The 27,101-nt window shown below is 33.0% G+C and overlaps 1 protein-coding gene across 1 annotated transcript in view; it reads left to right on the top strand.

The window, feature by feature from the left end:
• The window catches only part of LOC129231282 (zinc finger protein rotund-like), a 539,800-nt gene extending 513,543 nt beyond the window's left edge, over window positions 1-26,257 (top strand). Inside the window, exons 7-8 of the mRNA XM_054865569.1 lie at window positions 5,995-6,251; window positions 22,080-26,257. Coding sequence (XP_054721544.1) covers window positions 5,995-6,251; window positions 22,080-23,270 — 1,448 coding nt within the window. The 3' untranslated portion in view covers window positions 23,271-26,257. The remainder of the gene's footprint in view (window positions 1-5,994; window positions 6,252-22,079) is intronic.
• The last annotated feature ends 844 nt before the right edge of the window (window positions 26,258-27,101 follow it).

The following is a 27,101-nucleotide window of genomic DNA, read 5'->3' on the forward strand; positions in this document are numbered from 1 at the left end:
ATGGAAAAGTGTTTGCATGCTTAGAAATACTTTCTGATCAGGAGAGACCTGCAACAATTATGCTATTGTTATTAGCAATCTACTCGAGGGCATGTTGTTGCATTTCCTTCTTTTCAAGCAAAGACATTTTAACTACAGAGAGTGAAAAAGATTTTTTATCGGAATAATTTAATGGGAAGGGGAGCGCGATTTCATTTCTTCTCTAATTACTTTATAATTAGATTGCTAAAAATTTAGATTATATTTATTTTTCATTTTTTGAATGTTATGTATTAGTCCACTTCAACACAAATAGTACATGTATTCATTAACATATGTCTCGTGATTTTTTCATATATTGTTGGACTGCATAACATGACTTAAATCAAACGAGGTTGACAAAATCATTTAAGGATTTTCTTTTGATTTAATATGGGTTAATCATAAATAATATTTTTATTCTTAGTTTACTTTGCTGTAAAGCTTAAGCTGAGCATTTTTCGCTATTTTTTTTACCGCAATATGTAGTTATTGTTATGCAATTAGTTTTAATGATTACGTACATTCGGGGTAGCTATGAGTCACAATTTCTCTATTTTAAACTGCCCCACTTACATTTTAATAGTTATATCGTATTTGTAGGTATAAAACGGGAGAAAGACCCCTTTAGTACTGCATAATTATCCAAAATAAAAATAGTGATAATTATCAAGTCCGTTTAAAATGAATGATTACTCTGATTTAAATTTATCCTGCTATTTAACGTGCTAAATTTATCCTGCTAAATGTTATGCCGTTTGAGCCACTTCAGAAAATTTATGCAGAGATTATTATTTAAAAAAAAAGTTGTGCAACTTTTAAAGTAGAAAAATAAAGTTTATAAATGTTTCAAAATTTCTTTTACTAGCTACACAACATCCTAAAATGTGTTGACGTTTTTAACAAGTATCGTTCTGGTAATTCTACAGTCCATCTAGCTCCTCTTCCTATTAAAATGCTGTAGCATCTTGAGACAATTATTAAAAAAAATAAAAAGAAAAAGCAGATTAAAAAAGTTACACTCATTGCACGATGGCTTTATACGGCTTTAATTGTAAATAATAATACTTAAACGCAATACAGATTACGTTAATATTTTTTTCATAATTAAGATATATGTGTGAATGATGACAAATATTTAATACGTATATATCTCTGTGTTGAGTCTACAGCGGCAATAATATTACCAGCAACAAAAATAATAGTCTAGTAAAATATCTGTATGAAGACTGAAAAATCATCCATATTTGAAGCATTTCGTAAATTTTTGATTATATTTGACTGTATTTAGTTGCCCAAAGGATTAAATTAAGCGCACAACGTATAACAGTTCCTCGTTGAGCCAATGTGCTGCAGCGTGGTAAATGTTTAAGATTCAGCTGAAGAAATCCTTACTTAAGGCATTTTTATTTGAATCATCAAAGTTTGTTGCCTACAGTTGGTTTAATAAATTTAAAAAAATGTTACGTATGACCTTGTATCACTGGGTCATCTAAACTATCATCGTAATAATTTAGAGATGTTTTTTCCCATTGTCATGTCACTGAACTTACCCAAAGGTTAGACTCGGAAGTCCCGATAACAATCTTAAAAGCTGCCTAAATGGAATCCATAGTTGCCGAGGAGATATAACTCAATGCTTATTTGGGCAAACAGCGTCTGTCTATCTGTTTATACAAATATATGCATGAAGGAAATTGGCAAAGCAGTTTATCCATTGCAGAGCGAAAGTGTCGGATTGACGTGGATTAAGTGTGGAAGCTCCGGGCTTCCACTTTTCCTAATGATTTATATGTTTATAATTAGTGGTCGCCGCGTGTTTTAAATGAATTATGATGTATTGATTTTGCCGCGCTCTTTCTCTGGCTTCGCATCTCTCCTTGTTCGAAGTGTGCTCAATTACAGTAATCTACAAGATAAATTATCGCCTGGTTTACCTAGGCCTAAACTGTAATTACACTGAAAATACCCTGAGCCACTAGAGTTTTCTCTCACACCAACAGCAAGTCGAATTAACTTTATTTATTTCTAGGATTTAAAGCTTTTTTGCCCTCCCCGAAGCATTTTTTCCCCTACCGATTCCTCCGCTACGTACTTTAATTACCTTTAATTTTTGCAAATCCATGTTTTAAATCTAGACTTTTACCAAACCGTGCCTAAAGCTACATGTTTTACGAGTAGGGATTTAAGTAAGTATCTTCCTCTGTTTCCTAATCACCACGAACGGTGGGAAAGCTCACTGTCAGGATACGGGGAGAGCATTTTTTTTCTTCATCCCTTGACTGCATTCTAAAATAAAAATTAAATGAGTTGAAAAATGCCGCAGACAGCAGAAAATTTTTGCTTCTAGACACCCGATGATGATGCGCTTAAAAAAAGAATTAAGAAACCTTAAAATCCACTGGAGCGTTTTGAAGAACATGAAGACATCGAATGCTATTTGTCACTAAAACTTTTCCCCGGATTAAAAAAAAAAAAAATAGATTAAAAAATGTTTTAAAAAAAACTCACTTAAATATATCGCCGATCGATTATTCTGCCGCTTAAGCTGAAGTATCAATAATTTAAATCAAGATTTCTTTTATGATTTCGATTCGCAATTACTGAAGAAACATCAAGAAGAATTCCTCACGTCTGAAGATCATCTCCGGAAAAGTGATTTCTGAATAAACGTCGGAATTAAAGTCGTACTTAAATCTGTTTCAATCGCTTACGGCCTTCGTTAATTTTCTTTCGCAGCATCCTATTAAACTTCGCTTCCTTTAAACTAAGCTAATCATTTCATACTCTTACTTTTTAAAGATGTTTCCTTGCTTCCGACACAGATCATGTCTTGAGGGCAATCTATAAAAATTTCTGCTGCATATTAGTACTAATATTTTTAAGCAATGACGAAGTATACTTTTGCATTTTTAATGTTGGCACAAATGTAGTGTGACATTTTAGGTGATAGAAACAATGCAATTTTCGTTTCTTTTTAGATAAATTGGTATCATCGGGCACATTGGTCAATGTTTAGGGTATCAAAAAGGTTTTTGCCTCTTATCCTTGTTTTTGAGCGCCTCATATGGTTTTGAGTAGTGTCTGTGAAATGTAGTTTATTAGTTCCGGTGGCTTTAGCTAATGAAGTCAATTTTTGAATTTTTGATTTGTATATAGGAATGACTATAGACAACATATATGACAACATACAGGAGTGACTAATTTAAGCTAGAAACGATAAAAAATTCGCTTCATCCCTGACTTATTATTCTACTTAATTGCTTTTTAAGTAGTTATATATTAGCGATGTAAAAATAATGTAAGGAAAAGGCTACAATTATAAAATGAAGCCAACTTAAAAACTCGAATTATTCACCTTTTATCTAGTATAATGTCCACAGTGTGGAGTTAAGTTTTTCTAGGAATTTGTAATCATTGCTTCAATTACTAAAAATAAATAACATGTGCTAAGTAAGTAAATAACATAGATCTTTTGTAAAACTTTGAATCTTAGGAAATAAAAATAATTAGTTTCAACGCTTTTGCTTCCTCTTTTTTATAAAATAAAAGCTTCTTCTGAAAGAAAATGAGAAAAAAAGATGCTTTATGCACGGTTTTTATCCCATTATTAATTTATTACCCATATTTGTGAAGTCTTAAATCACAATAAATTTCCCTTCACGTTTCGTGGAAAATCATCTCCTAAAACGCACCCCCAAGTGACTATTAAACATCAGCCTCCCAAATCTTTACATCACTTTCATCCGTTCCATTATCGATATTAAAATCCACTTAAACGAGCATCGAAAAACATTGAAAAGCGTGTTTCTCTACCCGATATCGGCATTTTAAATAATCCGATCTGTAGCTCCAGTAAACACAGCCAGTCACAGCCTTTTCTTCCAAGAATGTAATAAACATCCTAAATCTCTGTCAAGAAAAAAGAAATCGACTTAAAGTGAAATAAATATTGACAAGTTTAAAATGTAATTGAGAGAAGAGAAAAATTCCTCATCGAGGTTCAATGACGCATGAGCGCTGAAAGGCTCCCTTCCTCAAATTTAAACGACTCCGAAAGTTAGAATTGTTATCCTATTGCGTAAATTTAATAGAGGGGATCTATTCTTTCAATTTTTTTTCTTTCCGCCTGTTTTTCCTCTTCCTAGCTTTTATTTGTTTTATTCGTTTTCTTAGTGAGGGGGAGGTTTGATTCAATTGCCACTATGACGGGAAAAAAGGGGATATGACCAAAATCTCGGTGGTTGCTCTTTTTTTTTTTTTTTGCTCGTCGTTCTTTATTTTTTATGGGATGATAAAGGGTATTTGTGTATTGTAATTTCCGAGTTGTGGTTTTTCGTAAGTTATTACGTATCAGTACTTTGTGTTGGGTATTTAGACTATGGTTGCAGGAGTTGTTATTCAAAACGTAATCATAATTAAATTTAAAACAAAGTTTTTTTCAATTGAAATTTAAAAATTAATAAACAAGATAGCTTTTTACGTTTGTCTCATAAATATACATCGTATTTACATTTTGACCGTTTATCTTTTTTTTTTTATTATTATATATTTTTAGAGTGGAAAGGTTTCAATCGCATCTTATCGAAAGATAAAAAGTGGATAAAAAATGTTTCCGTTTTTCTTTCAAGAAGGATTGTTTTGTAATGTTATTCCTACTGTGACTTTTTCTAGCTTATAAACAAATGTCTTAATGCTTTATATTGAACTATCTAAAAGCATGGATTCAGTTTTAAAGTTGAAAAGCGATACATTTCCTAAGTTTATTTTTAGGAGTAGTATCTCCGCTTTTATAAATATATGCAATTCACTCTTTTATTTTTCATTACTTTTTGTAAGAGTGTCGTGTTTTATTAAAATTTTGTGCTCCAGGAACAATTTCAGCTTTTTTTTTTTTTTTTCAATTTTATTTTATTGGAAATATGAAGGCAAAATGACATGACTAAAATGTGAGTGGTTGTCGTTATAGTAATTTTTATACAATTTCCATTATTTTTAAACATTTGTCAGAGAATCAATAATAAGTTAAATTGTGTATTATAATACCCTAACTGTAATTTTATGTAACCACTCAAATTGTAGTCGTAGTTTGGCGTTTGAAAACTAGCATAAAATTAACTTAAGATTTTTAAAGTTAAATGTCATTAAGATAGGCAATGAATAAGAATCCTAAAATTTCTTATTGGTGATACTGACAGAACATTAGCACTTAGTGCTTGTCTGAGAAATGTAACCTATTCACTGTTTTGTTATTCATTACATTTCGTTGCTTTCATTCGTCTCAGTGAGCTTTAATCGAGAAAAGTTTACCAAAAAAAAAAAAAAAACTACTTTTATTTATTTTTCAAAATTTCTTACTGATTTTACATGCCTTGGCAAAAGTTTTGTGCCAGCGAGTTCTGTAATGATTCTTCTGCGATTCGTATTTTCGTATATTATTCTGCAAGTTACCTCTGTTTCCCCCCCCCCCAAAAAAAAAAAATATTTTTGCTTTTTCTTCCTTAAAAAGGATATATGTAATAACATTTAAAAAAATAATAGTAAATGTAGTCAGAGTTTGATAGTAAACTACAAGCGCTGATTTTGGTACACTGGTGGCTGGTGGTTGGAGAGTGGTTCTGGCTCAGATATCAGATACTAAAGTAAAGTTTTATCTTAAGGTATATTGCAACATTCTTCATCCCTTGATACTTTTTATGAAAATCAATTTATTATTTGTGTAAAGAAAGAAAATAGCAGTTGTTGTTCATTATTATTAGTTTCCGTCTTGGAATCACGACTCATCCGTTTCGAACACAAGGGTGAAATTCTACACCTGGTGCTAGTGGTGTAACAGCAAAGTAATGAATTCACCCCTGTTCACGAGTTCCATTAACAATCTGAGGCAGCGATGGCTATCCTTTCCTTATACAAATAATGATGATTGCGTCATCTGTTTGTTCCAATCAGTAACCTGTCACATTTTCTTTTCTTCAGGCCCTGGCGTCAGCCTGGAGGAAGGTCGAGGGGGTGGAGGCATGGACTCCTCGCAGATGCACAGCCTCTACGCCAGTCACGGTAACAGAGCGAACAGTACCAGTAGTGGAAGCCCACCTGTGTCCACCCCCAGCTCCAGCGGATCGATGCTAGTGGTGCCTCAGCCCATTAGTGCCGCTACCAAGGGCCCTGGAGCACCATCAGGGGTGGCCACCAATGGCACTGGCAGGAAGTACCAGTGCAAAATGTGCCCTCAGGTACGAACAATCTTTCAATCCAACTTCTTATCCTTGTAAGAATGTGTGAAACTGTTTTTGTATGGAATACACATGGCATTTTTGATTACTTTTATAATATTTAAAAAGGCCCATGTATGCAACTATTTCTCTACCCCATGTAATTTATCCTAATAAGATCGCCACGCTAACTTAATTCCTTGTCTGTACCAATACCGAAAAACGCTTAAGTGTACCAGTGCACAAATAGAATGCAGGCACGCACTAAAAGTCTACCCTCTTCATCGGAATATTGGTTCTCATTCTTCACCAGAACATTCGTACTCATTAAAAGTCTACCAGTTGCATCGAAACATTGGCAAGCATTGAAAATCTACACCGTTTTAGAGGAGCTAGCCACAATTAATATCACGTGACTACATCCTAGCGATTCAGTGCCACAGCATTCCCTTACATACATATAAACCATTCACAATTAACCACGAATCGACACTTAAGGGTATTGCTTCAGTGGTGTTCTTTTTCGAACTTCAGTTAACGTAGTCTGGAAGAAAAATTTCTTGACAAAATCCGTTTGTATTTTTTTTTCGGAAGAACCATTAGGTTCATTAAACCCTTGCCCTTTTTTTTTTCAATTTACTGCCCTACTGCGTTTATTATTGTAAACTGGTACAACTTAGGATGAATTGTTCACAATCATAATATCTTTTTACTCTTGAAATATGTTCTTCAGTAATGTAGGATACTCTTTTTTTTTTTTTTTTTGAGGTTACATAAATTTTATCAATTTCGTTGAATGTGAGATTCGTTTCTTATGCGTTGTTATTAACTTATACAACATAGGGATAAATATCTGCATTCTGCATTCATATTATACCACAAGATTATCTTCTTGCTTTTCACATGAATAAACAGTCCTCATCATGCTTTGAGGTTACATTAACTAACTGATTTCAATTAACTGTACACTAAAATTCTTAATATTTGTCGCAATTAAGACTTAGCGCCACTGTTGAAAATACTCTTTTAAAATATAGTAACTGGTTTGCAATTTTTAGGTTTTTATTGTATCTAATTTTGCATTGCGTGTTATCATATAAAAAACATATAAACATTATCAACTGCATATAAGTATACGATTAGTATTATTTACAGTATAGATTTAAAACGTATGCATATTCTTAATGATTAGGAAACCATTTTGTAATTTATCAAGCAGGTGAGTTAAAAAGTAATTTATATTTTTCATTATGCTTGATTTCTGAGAAAAAATGAATTTATCCACATAGTGCATTTAGCCACATCCCACCATTTTTACTACTTTTAGCCGTATTTAGGACAGATTCGTGTTTTCTTGTTCAAATCCAAACTTGTCTTTTTCCGAAAAGAAAAAAAAACATTTCCACTCTACTTGAGGTCTGTGGATCAATTTCCAGAAGTTAACGGAACGAAATTGGGCGAGCAAAGTGTGTGACACTTCCATGTTATAGTATCTTCACCGCGTTCATTGCGCAAATATTTGTAAACGTACTTAGCCATACTCCCGGAAGTTGTAAAATAAACTGTGGCCATGGTATTTTATTTTTAATTATTTTAAGTCAAGGTTTAAGGAATAAAAATGTGAAAAATGAATATGTGCTTGAGAAAAGACTTCCACAAGCTCTATTACAACTTGAATCAAAGTTGTTCGTATAACAGCTTTCCTGAAAACTTTAAAACATATCAAAAATAAATTTCAACTTATCAAAAATATAGTCCATATTAAGTGCCCGTAATCTTTAAATTAGAAATCAGAATCTTTGAAACAAAATCTTTCGATACATATCTCTTGATATATTTTTTACTATACTTGCAGAGCAAAAAAATTAGAGGTATTAGTGGGAAATCCTCCAGAACACCTTACACCCCATTTACATACATGTTTATAACAGAATTTAAAATATTAGTTTGAAAACCAATTTTCCATCTTAATTATATATATATATATATATATATATATATATATATATATATATATATATATATATATATATATATATATATATATATATATATATATATATATATATATATATATATATATATAGTTTATTTTTTAAATGTCCTCTTGCAACACAACAAACACAATCTGTTGCTCCCACGTACAAAAACAATGTTTTATTTTATCAGACAATTGAGAAGTAAATAACAATCAAATGGTTCAATTCGTTTGTTATTGATGCTGTAGTTATCAAGGAGAAAAAACAAATCCGGTGATCCCTTGTGTGTCCCCTCCTCAAAATAACAAGGTCTGTTTGGATCTCTCTTGGTGTGTAAATCGATGCGATATCTTTTAAATCGATATAAAGCGAGTATCTGCGTTAGCCGGGGCTAAGAGCAGCAAATAACAAAACATAAAAAAAAATGTAGTGTGCGAGCAATTGTGACAAGAAGGGAGAACCACCTTTGCTATCTAGAACCGTTATCTTGGCTTGTCGCTTGTGGTAGGAAAACCTTTATTAAATTTGGCGGTCATAATGTGTGGTCGTTCCATGCACTCTTCGTTTCTGCTGTTAACGTTCTGTTATTGCTACCTTTAAGGGGTGGTGTCCATGCTGAAAAATATTTCGCTTAAGTTTAGTTTGTGTTTTTGAACATTTTCATTTTCTTTTTTTTTTTTTTTTTTTTTTTGTATACATAATTTATGCAGTGCCGTCTTTATTCTTTGGAGGGAATAAAATAAGTTTAAGTGCTAAAAGTTTTCAAATTATGGCCAGAACTATTTAATTGCTGTCGATAAAATTCTCATTTGTTTTTAGTTCAAAAGCACAAAAATAGTGAGCATATTCTTTTTAAAGATTAATAAGTAATGACTCGAAACATTATTTCATTGGTCATAATTTAGAAATTTAAAAAGCCAGGTAAAATAAAAAAATGTTCTGGTATAGTCATTCAACATGCAAGATTCATGTGCGATTGCTAAAGCATCCCATTCCCACATATCTAAGTATAATTTGAAACTTTTATGAATGCTATGCAAATTTCCTTTACCACTACTTTTGCATATTATGTGACAGAAAAACATGTTTAGGATGCTAAATGATTTATGTGACTGTTTAAAACGCTATTGTAACGATTATTAACATAACAGGTACAAAATGATTTCTTTAACAATACTAATTGAAGGGCTCGGAGCAATATGCCACATAATGTGAATTTTTCAGTAGCCCAATTTCCAACTTATAAAAAATATTTGTAGAATTTTTCAAACGTGTTATACATTCCATATTCTGCAATACTAAAACCAGATATGTTTTTCTTCAAATGACATAATCTATTTTCATGTTTATTACAATTTTAGTTATGAAAAACAAAAATTTTGATCGAAAGTCACTCCTTGTGGTCTGCCATATTTCTGCCCCGAGCCCTTCGATTAATAAATTACAGAAAAAAATTTCAGCGATAGTAAGTATTGGAAGTCAAAAACAATAATTATAATATATGATCGGGAAAGTGATAATAGTTATAAATAATTCATTCCATGGTTAAGTCTAATTTTTTTCCTTACTGCTTACATTTTTTCTGCTAGAAATGTTTTAAATACAACTTATCTCATTATAAAATATTCTCCCTCTGTGTGCTCATGCTATTAAATTTTTAACTAGTAATATTCCTCCAAAATAGTATATTAAAGGCATAAATTAATATTTCTTTTGAGCAAACATTCCCAATTCATCAAAAACAAATTTTTGAGGATCTTTATTTTTCTTTTATTTCGATGAACCTTTGTACTTAAGATGTTGAACCTCAGATTCCCTCCCGAAAATATATTTTTTCTGAGGTCTGCTATGATACTATGCGCGGGTAATAAAACTCTTTTAATACCATAAAATGATATTTATATTGTTTTGGTTTTTCACTTCTACATTATTGCTATACGTATTTAAAAACGCACATAATTATGCAGAAAGAGAACATCATCTTTTAAATAATTGTATTTACTTTAGTTTAAAATTTTGGGTTCAGTTAGTATTTTTTATCAGTTCATAGCTACTTTGAACTTAGTGGTCAATGAGTTCATTAGATTAACTGCTTGCAACAGAGAATTAAAATTTTATATGCACATTGAGCAATTGTTGGTGGTCAATAAGAGCATCTTCTGTATTAAAACTGAAAACTTGAAGTAAGATACATCACTTTTTATTTCTGCTCTTGACACACATTTGATATTTACTGCACGTTGCCATGCATTTCAGCATTTGCTTATGCACAGTGACAAAACAGATCAAGGTCAATAATCTCTGAGTTTCTATAATCAATTTGATGTCGTGCCCCAATCTAGGGTATATGCTGCCGTGCATAGAGATGCTCCCGAATCGCTGTTCGCCTGAAAGGGAGTTGGTCAACGACGGCATGTTTCCTGCATGACGTCATGGCTAAGTCACCATGGCAACCCCCCACTAGCTATCTTCCTTGCCTATGCAATAAATGGTCTCCCCCAACACCATGGACAGCACTCAACCTATGGGACTAACTTCTTCCTCATACCTTACCACATACTTCTGCTCTCCTTGCACAGAAAATGCAAATATTGGACACTAGCCACCACCAGACACAAGCATTTAGTTGCCTTCTACGACTTCAACCACGAAAGATATGTTCACAGACTACAATTGTTAAAAGTGTGTGAAATATGATCCACATTTTTTTCCCCTATCCACTGTGCAAAAATCGATTTTTTAAACAATTTTATTTTTAACTCGCTTTCCTCCTTTTCTTGTTCCCTTTTGAGATCAGAAAATTTGATTCTCTGTTCCAGTTACGGGACGTTAGAGTTTAGAAGCTCCCCTCTCCTACTCTTCTGAAATGTTACGGTACGTTGCTTCGATGTGTAAAAAGGAAAAAAAAACAACAACAAAAAATAAATTTTTGGTTGAGAAGAAGCCATTTTAGTTAATGTTAAATGTAAAGTTTTTAAAAATCATTTATTTTTTTGCAAAAGAAGACTCGCCACATCATACATTAAACATACTGAGGAGACGACGTTCATAATGAGTTTAATCTCAAACCTAGTAATTTTCAGAATAAGCAAAAAGCTGTTCCTCTAATAAATACCACGAAAAAGCTATAAATGAAATATCAGTATCCTCATTTTTTTCCCTTTTTTTTTTTTTTCCATTTTCATTTTTTTTTTTTTTTCGTTTTTACTTTTCCCCACATCCCACGTTTATCTTTTTAATGTTATGTACAGCTTTTTATTACTCGAAAACATAGCTGCCATTTGCTATATTGTGATAGAAATATTTATACAAGTTAGTAAGTTATCAAGCAATATTCAACTCTGTAAAAGTTGTTTCTTTGAAAGGGCAGTGTCAATGCAGAGAAAACAAAATTCAGTACGAGAGGGGTTTTTTTTTTGCCATTGCGTGCTTTTTACCTTTGAGTGATGTTTGAAAACAAGTGTCACAATTCATTTTGATTTCATTTCATTAAGCTCTTGACAATAGCAAAACTGCAATAATGTTGGTTTTTTCTTACATTTTTGCCTTATTGTTTATTTTTTCCTTTTTAAAAATATTTTCCTGTTTTTAAATTTTCAAAATTTTTATGCAAAGGTCACACTTCGTTTATCAGATCCAACAGTTTTGTTCATTCCACATCAGTTTTTCTTGTGTATTTTAAAACTAGCACTATGGAAATTTAAATTTCTTATTAAAATATCCCTTCAGAATTACTAGCCTAATTTTTAACATTCATTATTCCCTAATGTGCGTGTGTAACATTAGATCTCTGCAACATAACAATTTGTTTTCACGTTTAAAATAAAGTTTTGTCTAGCGTCAAAAATTTTAAAAGTTTTACTCTAAAAAAATAATATTAAAAAAAGAAAAAAAAAAAACATGAAAATAAAAGTACCCTAAGAATTTCATAAAACATCAACTGAAGTCAACTTTATTTTTCTTAAGCGATAAAAGGATTTGAATTTACTGAAGAAGGAGATAAACAAATCTGTTTTCATCTGCGGTTTAAGTTTAGCCGTATCAACAGTTCAAAAAATCTCTTCATACAAAAAAGATCTGACTACTTAGTGATGTGATTTTCATAAAGTACAAAACTTTTAACGGAACCCTAAATGGCTACTAAGAACATGCATCAAAGTTTAGGGAAGAAGTTTTTATTATTTCACTTAACCTTTTTATGCTGAAGAACTCTTCTCAGATATCCAAAATTGGGAATCTCGAAATAAATCGCTAAATAAAGTCGACCACATGATTGTTACCTTTTGATTTATTCTCTTTCTCTCTGAAGCAACTTCTCTTCCCCACTCTCGAGAAATTCTAAATCACTCTGCGAAAGGCGCGGGAAAAGATTTCTATAATGGGATTTTTATTTGCTTCACAAGGTTTCCGATTTCACGAGTCACTACAAGTCTTCAGAAAGCTATCGGCCTTCGTGGGGAGGGTGGGGACTTTTTTTTTCTTCTTTCATTTCATTTCTTTTTTCTTTTAAATATTTCAGACCGATCGCTTCAGTTATTACACATAAAAGGCTAAATAACCGAAAAGAAATAAAACACTCCGTGCTTCTAATGATTAATCCCTTCACAAACTAGCTTAGGGAATTTTTTCTCCTTTCCCCACAAAAATGCATTTATCGGAAAGATCTAAGCTTCATATAATGTGAAGTCTAATCGTATGACTTTTTTTATTTGAAATCCAATAACAAAATCATAACATCAGAGGCAAGTACTGAAACGCCACAGGTGAATAGTGTATAAGAAGAAACTATCTTTTCTTTTCTTTGTAATGTTTTTAAAAATTTATTCGACACATCAAACTTGTTTTCGAGAAAAACAAGATTTGTTTTGAGCATTTTTCAAGTAAAATATTGAACTAACTCAGTTTAACTTAAATTTGAAAAAAGGAAATTTTGTGCAGGATTTTGTATTGGTTTACCACCAACAGGTTAAAACAAGTGTATGTATAAACGAATTTCTTTATTTCTGTACTCAATTTCTATGTTTTAAACGCAAGGTAACCCTAGTATGCGATGTAAAACGCTTTTGACTCTCAAATTACCTAATTATTAGTAAATTTCTTTACGACATAAAATTGTATATATTCCTCTAATATTTACAATAATGATACAAAATGACTACGGATGCATGACATTTCTAAGTAATATATAGCCAGCATACACACAGACAATTTTACTAGTTCTCATCCCTGGAACAATGGTTGTAAGTGAACATAGAGAGTTTTAACACTAATAATAATAATAATAATAATAATAATGTGTCAATGCATGTATTTTTCATGTAGGGAGATAAATTAGCACGAATTGGAACACATTATTTTGCTAGATTAATATATTTACATTAATCTATCTCTAAACAAAGAAAGACAAAATATTTAAGTGGTGTTATTTGCGCGCATAATAGAATCTCAGTTTTTTATCTGCCAAGATGATAAGTCAGTGATAAATAAAAATCTTGTCCAAAGATAAGGTAACAACATCGATCCAAACATTTAAAAAAGTTTCCAGCCGCAACAAGAATTAATCATTTAACGTTTTTCACAGTCGTTGATAAAGTCAGAAACGGAGCTAAAAAATCGCGTGTTAAAAAAAAATGAGCCTTAAATTAACATCGAAAACAAAAAACGAAAAAAGCTTAAAATTTAAGCAAAAGCAGATGAGGGGAAAAAAGCACCCTTAGTTGATGTCTGAAAATGGCTTGGAGCATAATATGTCACTCGTTTTTGTTTCCTCTTTTGCATAAACGCCGGAATATCATTAGCAAGGTCCCTTAATAACAGCGTCTGTTCTGGCAAGATGGGGGAGGTTATTTTTTAAAGTAGTGGTCGGTGCAAACAAAAGCTGGGTTATCGCTTAGCTCTAACTAATCATACATAATCACTGGTCTTGGATACTTGTCAGATCTCGGGATGTTAAGAGTTCACACCATTTATTTAATGATGATGTCCATATCGAAGATGCACTTATGCTGCCGACATTAGTTATTCTCCTGCATTGACGCTGGCTCGTTGGATAACTGCCTCCCCAGCAAACATTATTCTTCGCTACCCTTCCCCAATCGATCCTTTTTTAAAGGGATTATCCGGAAATTATAACCGGAGAGCGATTTAATTGCCGGAGGGAGTTAGAAAAAAACTCCATGCTGTGCAATTCGAGTGTTCAAGATCGATTCCAGCTTCTTTATTTAGGTTAGGCAATGGTTGCTAATTTGAATTATTGGTATGTATGTCCCACTGTTGTATCTGGTTTTTAATTATTTCTTAACATTTGTACTATGCCTTATTATTTCATTTGAATAATTCATTCACGTTTTGCAACATATACAATCTATAGGTATAGATGAACGAAAAGCAACGCTATTATCCATTGACTCTATAAATATTTCCAAGATCCGTGGAGCCTTTATAGTAAGCACTACATCCATTAACTAAGTAGATGCTTTCTATCGACGCTGTAGTTAATATCCGTACTTGATGTTAGTATAATCTTAAGATCCTGTAATTGTTATTAGTTATATATAATTTCTGTAGGCATCAGGGCGCAACTGGAGTATTTCAAAGGTCAACCCTCCCGGACTTCTTGGCTTTGAGCTTTGAAGGTATTTTGATTTCGCTTCTATGGCTAGATAATTCGGTTTCATTTACAACGCTTAAGTGTTGTTCTGTTAACCTTATTTACCGGCATTAAAATCGTTAACCACCTACCATATAAACAGTTCAAAAACATCTGGAGATTCGATGGTTGTTTTTTAGAGACAGTAATTATCCTTGATAATTATTATGTGTTGTGATCATTATTCCTGTACTCTATTGAATTCCTTTGAACATGCTTTCTTCCTTACCCCATCCTTACCTTTTACAATTAAGTCTTAGTGTTACCAAGCGCAGGACATTACATTGGCAACTAGTTATCTTAGAACAAGAATCTTTCAGAAGCCATGTGACATTGAATTTAGTATAAACTCAAAGAAGTAATTTGCCTGGCGCTTTGTTTTCTTTTTTTTTCCTGGCACCTAAGATTTTACTACTTAGTCGATCTCTGACCATGCGTTGCGGCGTGGCGTGGCAATATATGCACAATATAGCCATTATCCATAATCTGTATAGATATGTTAGATAACGTCGCTTTCAGTAGAGACTTTAAAAATTGTCTTACAAGACAATTTTTACAAGACAACTTACAGACTGTGTGCGGTCTGAACAGACAGTTCAGACATTTTCCGCACACTGCCTTCTTAAATGTTGACGTTTCTCTAAACTAAGAATACTGCGCTGATTTCACACAATGGAATGCTAGAACTTAATGTTTTAGAGCAAAAAACTAAGGGGTAACATCTTAGCTGAAGCGAAATGATCCATATTTGACTCAAGAAAAATATTCATTCTTTATGACTAAGAAAATATTTGTAAAATTAGAATTGAACAGTTGCGAAACACTTATTCAATAAACACAACACGCTACTTATAGTTGAAAATTTACTTCAAGCATTTTGAAAAATATTAAATGAGCGCACAATAATATTAGTGCAAAATGTGTTGTCTTTTTCTCTTCAGGGACTTTCCATAAGTTAAAGAAAAATATCATGACGTTTTACTACGCTTAGGAACATAAAACATTGCTCATCTTCCTTGACACGTGAAATGCCATTTGAGAGGGGAAAATTACGTCATTTACGACGCTGAAGATTTACATCCTGCATAATGATTCATCGAAATGCCTTCAACGTTTGAATTCTTGAAGCCCGTAGGAATACCTTCAAACGAAACACCATTTTTTTAAAGCTCCGAATTCACATGAATTTTCAACTAGTCATTTATTTCAGGAATATAGAATTGTTTGTATTAGAGGCTGGGGGCAATTTCAGTTTGAAAATTACCATTTCTTGGCGGATTGTCTTCGTCGAAATCTAGTGTGGAATGGAGCTGATTAAGCCTATCCTTTCGTCATGACTCATTACACTGTTGTCGTCGTAGCTGTTCCCCCGGCATTTTGCTATCTTTTCAGGAGTCCGCTCAGCTAAACTCGTTGTGGGCGTTTGATAGCGAATCCTTCTGCAGAATTACGCTATGAGCTGCTTTGTTAGGGGATTAATCCATCAATGGTTAACTTAAGTTGCGCTCAGATGCTGTCGTCTATCGATACATATTTTTTTTTTTCACGCTTTACCTACTCCGGTAACTTTTTTCGTTAATAAAGAAGGGCCTTGCCGACGCTTGCTGTTTTTTTTCTCGGGGAACAGTTTGGAAGAGAGTTTGATAAGGACTACTTAACGTTGCTTCATCAATATGATGATGTACAACCATTCTTTCTCTCTCCCCTCTCAGTGAATATCTTTTTTCTTTACTGAAAATAGAGAATTAAAATATGATACCTTAATGCATCTGCTTACATGCGATTTCATTACATTTTTCTTTTTTTTAAACTGAATATGCTATTTAATGATTACCAACTCAATATGAAACTCTTACGTGCAGAAAATTGAAATAAATTACCATGAGTAAATTAAAGCCAGAAGTATTTGATTGAATGGCCGATGTTTGTGTTGTGACATTTTGTTCACAAAATATTAAGTTGAAGTAAATTCTTATTATCATTTTTGGGATGAATATATTTTTGCATACAATAATGCCACAATAATATGTTTCACCGTCGTACCTACCTCATATACTGTAGGAATTTATGAAAATAGTAAATGGGATTATATTTGGTAATATTACTAGTGACTAACCAATTGAAATGTTTTTCCTGGTTACAGCATAAGACCATAAGATCAACAAGTGGTCTTGGCTTTTATTTACAGTGGTTAAACGTTTTAAAACTGTAACTTTGAAGGGGAATCTTTTAAAAAGAAAAAAAAATTGAAGGGTTAGAACAGTGAGGAGATTCATAAACCATTACTGTACTATTAAATATAGCAGAGGATAGAATATCAATAGCAAGTGTTTGTAAAACCACACGCAATTTATGTTTCCAACCCAGTATGAAGCCAAAAAATTATCATTTATAATTAACAATCGAACGAATTTTAAATTTCAATAATTAGAACAGAAAATGACAAAAGCACTGTGAATTAAAAAGAGTAGTAATTTATTCGAGCATTTATATTTATATGATTTAATTTTAAAAAGTCAATCATGTACTTATGATATTTATATTTTCGTAACATTCAACAAATTTCATCCTTTTCGCACATTTTTGTAGACCCTGATGGAAAACTATTCAGCTGTAACCCAATTTTATATTTATATATATATATATATATATATATATATATATATATATATATATATATATATATATATATATATATATATATATATATATATATATATAAATGGGTTTTTTTATTTCAGCTCCTAAAGATATGATGAGGGCCGAAAGCATCACACTAGTCTTTTGTGTGTTCTTAAATTTAGCCATTAGTTAAAGGAACGTTTATTAATCTGTTTTTTTAAGTCCCCCCTCTTAGGGACTTTCGAAAGAGATTTTCTTATCCATGCTCTACTGCCCGAGCAGTAATATCAAGGAGCGGGGACAAGTCGTTCCGTTTACTTTTCCAGTTGAAGAAGCCCGAGCAGGAGCATTCACCAGATTTCTTATCCAGAATAATTTAGCGGCGGCCGAACGCTAAGTAAAGAAAATGGAATCACTGGAGCCTTGGTTTCAGTTTCTCGCAGCATGTTTCTTTTAATTCCATTCGGTCTGTTTTGTACACCATTCTGCGGGAAGGGTGATTATGGACTGCAGCCGAGCGTTCCGCGCTCTTTTCTTCCGAATAGGACGCTGCTAATGGCATCTCACGAAAATGAAGGGATTTTAATTGGAAGGAACCCCCTCCCCCCACGACGCAAATGAGACAAGGCATTCCAAATACCTAACTCGAGGTGCTTCTTTTGATTCTTTCTTTGATTGCCACTTCGTAAATGACATGAATAAAAATATTTTTTTTTTTTAAATTAAAATCAGATGTCATTTTTAAGTTGCTTTTGACGGATTATGCTTGCTTGAGAAATTTATTACCTACCACCGTCCCACATTTTATTTTTCTTGTGCATGTTTTACTGCCCCTTACAGTATGTTAACGTTGTAGAACGTTCAATTTGATAGTGACGGGGGCAAACGTGACGGTTAAAAATGCCCTCAAGATACATTTTAAAAACGCATTTTTTTTTTTAATTTGAGAAACAGGCACATCCTTCTCGGTTATCTGCTGTTAATGTATGGGCCACAGCATTCTATACAGTTATTTTCTGCATTGTATACAAAATGAAAAGAGTTATAGACACGTGTACTATGTCACTCTACTTTATATCTCACGCTAATTTACATAATACACTCAAAATTTACATCTGTATATGTAGTTTAGGATTTAAAATAAAAGCATGCATTTACAAAAAAAAAAGTAATTTTTTTGTCCTGCAACCAAAACAATTTTTTTTTTCTGTAAAATAATTTTTCACCCTATAAATATTTAATAGCAGTAATATCTGGCCTTTAAGAGCAACAAATAAGTTCTTAAAAGATTGAGTTTCCCGAAATGATAAATAAAAAATTAAATACATTCTGATATAAGCATCTCATGTCTATATGCACATGATCATTTTTAATAACTTTTATCATTTTCGTTACTGTTTGTATAAAACGTTTGCATGATATTTTGTTAAACTTTCTGTTGGAGTACTTTACTTTTACCCTGCAAAAAACAATTAAAAAAAATAGTCATTTTATTAATTTACTAATAAAATAATTAAACTCTGAAGACTAATTGCTTATTTTCCTCAAAAGCAACACCCAAAAATAAATACCATTAATCCTCTCTCAAAGTCTATTGAGAATTTATTGTATAATAATTAGGCATTTCAAAATCATTTATTAATACAAAGAATTAATGTAGAAAACGGGGTTAAGAACAATCGGTTGTGAGGTTTTTTCCCTTCATTAAGTATCTTGTTACTAGAATACATTTTTACGAATTAAAAACGTTATTTTTTTGTTTCGTTTATACTTCCTTCGAACGTAAGCTTAAAAAAAACCGGTGAAAATAGAACCGTAAGGGGCGGCAAAGAGCAAAAACAATAACGCGTTCCTAGAGAAAAAAAAACATCCTTAAGACTAAGGGGGTGTTTGAAGATGCAATTTGAAGCGTATTTAAAAAATTCCCGTAATCTTTTGCCTAAATAAATTCGCTTTGTGTGCTGACATAATTAATCAGTGTTCTTGTAATTACCAACATTTAAACTTTTTTTTTCCAAACGCTAATCATATTTTAATAACAAATAGACCCAGCATAATAAAGAAAAGTGGGAGGCTAGTCAGAAAGTACGATTTGTATCCCCACCAAAAAGTGGAGAAAAAACGAAGCAGGCTAATAAAACAAAAGCTTCTCTTCAGAAGCAAGCCCGTGTTGGAAATATTAATCTGGTTTCTGCTAATTGATATTAGCGCCGACTGAAACTACTGCCTTTAGGGCGTAGGTAAATTATAATTTACACCAGCAACTCTGTTTCTTTGCTTTTCTTTCGCACTATGCCAATAATAGGATGAATTCGATGAAATAAAGGGGAAAAAAAGAAGGAAGGAAAAAATGGGAAAATTCGAATAAGAACACTAAACGTAATTAAGTAGGGGCTATGAACGCGTTCGGTAACTTTCTTAAAAAGTTTAGCCTTCTCATGAAGAAAATAAATCTGTAATAGATATCAATTGAACAAATAACGCGAGCAGAATTTTAAATATATTTTATTTGATGCGATATAATTTAATCAATTTTTTTTCTTCACTTTATCGATTTTGTCTATTACAAGAGGTGTGTACATATTTTTTGCATCCTGTCGCTAATACTAGAACAGTTTTAAGCATTTTAACGTGAAAATATTTTTTTAAGAAGAATATTATTATTCGACATTAACCTAGCTCATCTCTCTCTTTTTTTTTTTTTTTTTGCGTTTAATAAATATTAGCAGATGCGTATAGTTGGAATACTAAAAAGGAACAAAGAACGAGTAAATTCGAGGTTTTTTTTTTTTTTTTTATTAATTCACTTCGTTTCGAAAACACTTGGTGTTCTACTAGTTAATTTTTCCTCACAATTTTCCGATAGTAATACGTACAGTCGTATACATTTTTTTTTTCATATTAAAACTAGGTTTTATTCATAGCTAAGAATTGACTTTTGAACTTTATAATAGTTAACTGATAATTTCAACTTTTGGAAAGTATTATCTTCGAAAACCGTTAATAATAGTTTTTTTTTATTATTAAATTAGGATGTAGTTAAAAATGGAAGAAGTCGCGTACCACATTGCAAAAGCATGTTTAATACTTTCAATAATTTGAAATCGCTTCGCAAAAATAAAAATGTTTTAATGATTATTTAGTAAAAGTAAGGTCGTACTTTTCGCCGAGGAACATTAGTCATCGCAAGAGAAACTTGCTTGATAGTGGAGATAATTATCCCTCCCCTCTTTTCTCTTTCTATTTATTCCCTCCTTCTCTAGCATCCATGAATTGTTTTTCCCTCAAAGAAAAAGATAATTTTTGTACTAGTGGCGTCACCTATTGGTAGTTTTCTGAGTTATAGCGGAGAAAGAAGTTTCCATTCATTTTATTCACGAGCGCGTCAACTCGCTATTATGTCTGTTGTATTCTGAATGTGATGAATGAATTTAAAACTACATTTGAGTTAGCTTTTGTTGAACGCAGCAGCTGTTTTGACAACGAAAAGGGTAAATTTACATGTTTTTATGGAGAGCTGCCCTAAATATTTATATGTTTTAGCGGTTTAAACTGCCCTATATGGTTCTATATACTATTATTGACTTTATTTATAGACTGCATATTGCTCTATATTAAATACACAGGTGTAAAACGTGTCTGTTTACAGTTGAAAATATAACTGAAATGTATAGCTAAGCAAAGAAACCAAGTTGATATTTTGCAACGTAGTCGCTAAGCATTTCGTTTATTCTTAATTGTAAACTGTCACAAATAATAATGATATGGGAGAAAAGAAGGAAAAACTGTCGACGCTCGTTATAATGATTCTTTACTCTATGAATCTTTTTTTTTAAATCCAAATCACAAAGCTACATTGCCTTGTTAAGATTGTAAAGTCGCGTAATGAAGATATTATGTTGTTCCGAAACAGTTTAAAAATGATAAAATATAAGTCAATGATTGGGGACCAATGCTTGTACGTTTTGTTAATTTCTTATTCCTACCGTTTCTGATCATTGTAAAGAACGTCGACTGTGTTTTCAAACTGAGTCTATTTTACTTCGTTCAGAAGGTAGGAAAAGTGTTAATTTCCTGTGATTTTACTCAAGTTGTGTGTATGTGCGCACGTGTGCATGTGTTTGTGTGTTATTCTCTTTCCTTTCCTTTTCTTTTCCTTCCTGGCGTGCACCGGATTGGATCGTGGCCCAGTGCTTCAGGAGAGTGTCCCCCTCCAGGCATTACTGTGGCCACGCGCGGCCAATCCGGTTCACGCATACTGCCACAGCCACACCATGCCCAGAGAGGCCACCTCCAACGTGTTTAGCTGCAGCCTGCCTTGGCCGACAAAATTAGCGACTGAAATCTTGCCCTTCTCATTTAAGTTTGGATCAAAATCAAATGAGCCCCGCGTAGCCGCCTATTGAGCTATATTGGCTTAAATAGTTAGCAGTTTTTTAATTTTTGTTGTCAAAATTCGTGTTATTAGCCTCGTAATGACCTTTCAAATGGTGTGGTAGGCCAGTTTTCCAAAATCAATGCAACCAGCATTTCTTAAGCTTTCTAAAAATAAAAAAGCACGAACCGTGTCTGATTGAAATCCCTCTGTACTCTTTCCAGATCTTTGGGTCCAAGGCAGACTTGCAGCTACACACTCAAATCCACATGCGTGAGGCCAAACCGTACAAGTGCTCCCAATGCTCGAAGGCGTTCGCCAACTCCTCGTACCTGTCTCAGCATACGCGTATCCACCTGGGTATCAAGCCATATCGGTGCGAGATCTGCCAGAGGAAGTTCACACAGCTGTCTCATCTGCAACAGCACATCAGGACGCACACAGGAGATAAGCCATACAAGTGTCGTGCACCTGGCTGCAACAAGGCCTTTTCCCAACTGTCCAATTTGCAGTCCCATTCTAGATGTCATCAGACTGACAAACCGTACAAGTGCAACAGCTGCTATAAATGTTTCGCTGATGAAGCGGGTCTTTTAGAGCACATCCCAAAGCACAAAGAGTCTAAGCACCTCAAAACACATATATGCCAGTTCTGTGGTAAATCGTATACGCAGGAAACATACCTTGCCAAACACATGCAGAAGCATGCTGACCGTCTGGAGAAACGTCCGTTACCACCTCTTACCAACAATACAAACCTCAATATACCTTCCAACCAATCGCTTCGAGGGCCAACTCCCGCGGACAATTATTGGACAAAAACCACAACCTCAGTAGCTTCTGACACACATCATGGCATGGGAGATCCCTCAATGGGTTCTCCCATGTCTCCTCCATCTCACCATCTGCATCCTCATGTATCTGAAACATGCCTTCAGAATAGCATGAATGATCATCACGCGAGGCTCCACATGGATCCTCGCCATCAGCAGCAGCAACAACAACAGCAGCAGATGGTGGCCAATAGTGCCAATCATACAAACGGCAGGGACCACGATCTTGGCTCTCACTTAGGTCAAAACCAATACGATACGTCTTCGATGTCTCAAGGTCACCCCCCGCCGACGAGTAAAAATACATCGGCATTTACGCCCATTCAGTCTGGTATGTTACCCATTTCTTCAGGACCTCAGCTGTCGATGCCGTCTGCAACTCGTACCTCATATTTCCCATACGAGCCTATCAATTTTCCAAAGAGCACAAATCCAATGGGATCGATGGAAGTGAAACAGAGTCACAGCTCTTTTCCAAATCAGCTCATTTCTCTCCATCAGATTCGGAACTATGCATCTATGCCCACCATGAGCGGAGGAGAGCATCCGATTACCATGAAAGATAAGAGCCAACAACAGTAATGTTTTTAAAAGCTTGCTTTGATTCTACAAATGATTTTAAAGACTGAAATTCCGATCCTCTTTTGATCACAGGAGAATGTTTGGCATTTGTTCTTTCCTCCCTTCACTTTCATATGATGTCGTGTCTGTGAATTTGTTGTGTACCATCCAAAAACTAATTTACACCTGCGCTGTTAGAACACCTCAAAGCTCAAAAAATCCTCTAAAGATTGGACTGAAGGAGGCTCAATGTTTCGCAACTCCCGGTGAATTTTAGTGTTGTGTTTCATGATATTCTTAAGTTTTATTTAAAGAATGAGAGAAGGATTCTTGTCATGAAAATTGTTAGTTGACTTCTCTGTGACTTTGTTTCTTATCCAGATCAACGAGTCACAAGCTCTGGGAAATATTTTATGTATTAAATGGTACCTTTCGAAGTCGGCTCGATGCATCTTTGATACACAAAGAAGCTTGAATATGAGACAAAAAACCGAAGCTAGCTTTCTTATTTCTCTGCGTTGTAATTTGTTAATATTCCAAGATAGGGACGATGTATTGCATTTTCAAGTTGCATCTGTGCTATACCGTGGCGTTTCTGCCTATTTCCCTCACACTCTCCATCTCTTGTAGGAGTCATTCAAAAAAAATCTGAACAATTTTTTATTTGCAGGCCATTAAAACAAATTGGGTTTGTGATGTTAGCACCTGTGATTCCGAGGGAAAGTCCATCTGACTCATATTGGTGCCTTGTATTATAGAGAGTGCTGGCCAGTGGCGCCATTGTTTAGTGCAACCACTTATGAACCCTTTTACATTGACAACGTCTTAAATAGAACCTACATAATTCGAGTTTCCTTCAAAAGATTGTCTGTTCTCCGCCTTTTTCTAGCAAAACCTATGTCCCATTATCTAAATGTAAGCTTAGCAGCTCTAAGAGATGTGCTACAGATACCTCCCTTTCTTGGAAAACGAATGAGATAAGCTAGCTTCATGTCTCTTGTAATAGTGAGATTTCTATAGGACATCGTTTTTGCCTCCTGTCTTACCTCATCATATAGACATTGTAGTATTATCATTAAAAAACTATTTCATAAGAACATAAAATCCAGCACATAGGAATATTTTCATGGCTCAAATCGTTTTAAACAGAGTGGTATACAGTATTCATCCAGGTTTAAATATTGAAATAATGACAAAGTTATAAATGATAACACAGCAATGTACTAGTAAGACTCTCCAGTCTTTGACCAAAGAAATCTTCGACTATTTTTTTTTCCTTCGTTCTAAATATTCGGTGGAAACAGTCACAAAAGATACACGCGGAGTAATTTATTTGGACAGAATTTCGTAAAATAACGTCTATTATATTTGTTAAACAATAATAATTAAAATATAATAAATAATATCAAGCGTAGATTTCTTTCGTCGTGTGCGTGTACTTATACGCATAAGTATATAATCTACTTGTTTTGATAAGTGTGTGTGCTTTGATACGCATGCATGTTTATTCAAACAGAAAGTCGTATATATACGTATACGTATCTATACATCTGTGTTTCCATCGGCCTTTGCCGATTTTATCTCAGTGGTGCTGAGTCCATCAATATTATCAGGGATTTTCTCAAGCAAAGCGCAAAAACGAAAAAAAAAAAGTTTTATTTCTACAGATACTCATATTCTTTGATATTCAACCACAATCCGTTGTGAATTTTGTGATCCAATCTACCGTTTGCTCAGCAAAACCCATGTTAGAGACTTATTATGTGTTATGGACTCGTCGTTTTCTTTTGCCAGCCATTGTGACAGTTTTGAAGATTTTCTAAATACCTCAAATTTATATGTTTTTCAATCGAAGCAAAATGTAGTTCATTTTGTTCCGTTCCACCTTTGTATATTATCGAGTGTATAATTGATCGACAGTGAAATTTTTAATCGTAGTTTATTTCTTGATGTGGTGAAAATGTTGTTACTTGTTTATTATAAGATTGTTATGCGTATTTCGTGTTTCTATTAAGGTTTTTAATATCTTGAAAAATCTGTTGCGTTTTATCTGTTCTTTATAAATATGTTCTTTATTGTTTAATATCTCATTATTCATCGCATTGGACCCTTGCTGTTACGTAAATTAAGGCCAGTATGGGATGGAAAACTTTGGCTTGATAAAAGCAAAGATAAGTATTTCATTGAATTAAATTGCTTAGTTATGTTGTAGATGAGAACAAAGCTTATAACTTCCAGAAGAAATGAATATATATGTATATAATAAATTTTTATGCATATATAAATATAAATATGAATATATAACTTAAGTCATTGATTACATTTTTCGAATGTGTATACGTTAGCGTATGAGCATGACAGAAGAAAGATTTTGGGATACCCAATGCCTCTGTGTATGTGTGTTTTTGTGAGTGTATTATTAACATCTGTAACATTGATTGTACTGTGTTCTGTGTTTTCAAGTTGAATATTTTAAACAATATTTGGTTTTACGATTGAGCCGTTCAAATCGGTGAAACGGCCCAATGTTTATCAATTTTAAATGAGTTATATTTTTGAAAAATGACGAACTGTTGATCTTGAGCCTGATTAATGCTGTGATTTCAGATTTGTAAAAAAAAAAAAACGAAAAAAGAAGAAAAAGAAAAATGATAGTAATAATGCATACATCATTTTTTAAACGTCATAATGTGCTCCCAGTTTTCATTGATCTGCCGCCTTTATCATTATAATTCACGTAGCAAGTGATTTTGTTTTGATTGATGACATAAATTAGCACGTACGTCGAAAATTTTACGCGTTTATTTTCATTTCATTATGTTATACAGGCATTTGTAAATTTCCACGTAGTTTAGATGCACTGTATTTTTAAAAGCACTTTCTAAATTATGCGCATAAGTGATATATTTTTTATTATTTTTTATTTCATTATCCCTTTCAACATTCCTGCAAAATAGTCTTAGTATTTTTTATTCCTTGACATTATTACCTTTGAATTTTCAAGCTTATATTCAAAGACATGCATTTTACAAAAACAGTCAAAAATATCTAGATTTCTCAACAGTAATAAGCATTTTAATAATGGAAAATAAGACATTTTTTTAGATTATTTTCTCAAAAAATAATTTATTTTTTATTTGAAGTCAAGAAATTCATGCGAATTGTATTAAATGTACCCAGTGCCTTGCTTTTTGAGGGTTTCTTCTGTTTGAACCCAAGTCTTTTTTTTTTTTTTTTTTGAGTGACCATGAATTTGTCACATGTCCTTCATTTGAACCTTTAGCATATCAGTGACAATGTCATTTTAAGTACTTAAGCTTTTGTTAAGAATTTTTTTACTTTTGTTTTTCGCAAACTCACTTATGATTTTTTTTATTCGACTTCTAAGTTCTATAATTTAATATTTGAAAAAAAAAATTAAAAATATTAATAAAAAATAGAATTTTAAGTTTTGAAACGTGTTTTAGTTAAACTTATTTGTTATTCAAATAATGTGAAATATTCAATAGCAATTCATTGCAGTGCTGATTTTAGTCTTCGAATCAAAAACATACATTCAAAATTTTCTAAATACCCAGACATAATACCGGCATTATAATTGATCCGAAGACAAAATTGATTTTACATACTTAATTTATACAATGTGATCCGAGTGTTTATATAGTTGACTTTTCCAAAAGATAAAACCTCAATGTGATAGTTCAATTCAAGCTTAGTATTGTTAACATATTAAGTACAATATCAATGTCCAATTAAGTGTTAAGTTTGATGCATTGTGTTACTCAAACCTTACGAGCTGCTCTCTTTTTTAACACTCAAGTCTGGTTGCTGCCAGACTTTGGATTTGGTACA

This window comes from Uloborus diversus, chromosome 10, assembly GCF_026930045.1.
Source record: "Uloborus diversus isolate 005 chromosome 10, Udiv.v.3.1, whole genome shotgun sequence".
Lineage (NCBI taxonomy): Eukaryota > Metazoa > Arthropoda > Arachnida > Araneae > Uloboridae > Uloborus > Uloborus diversus.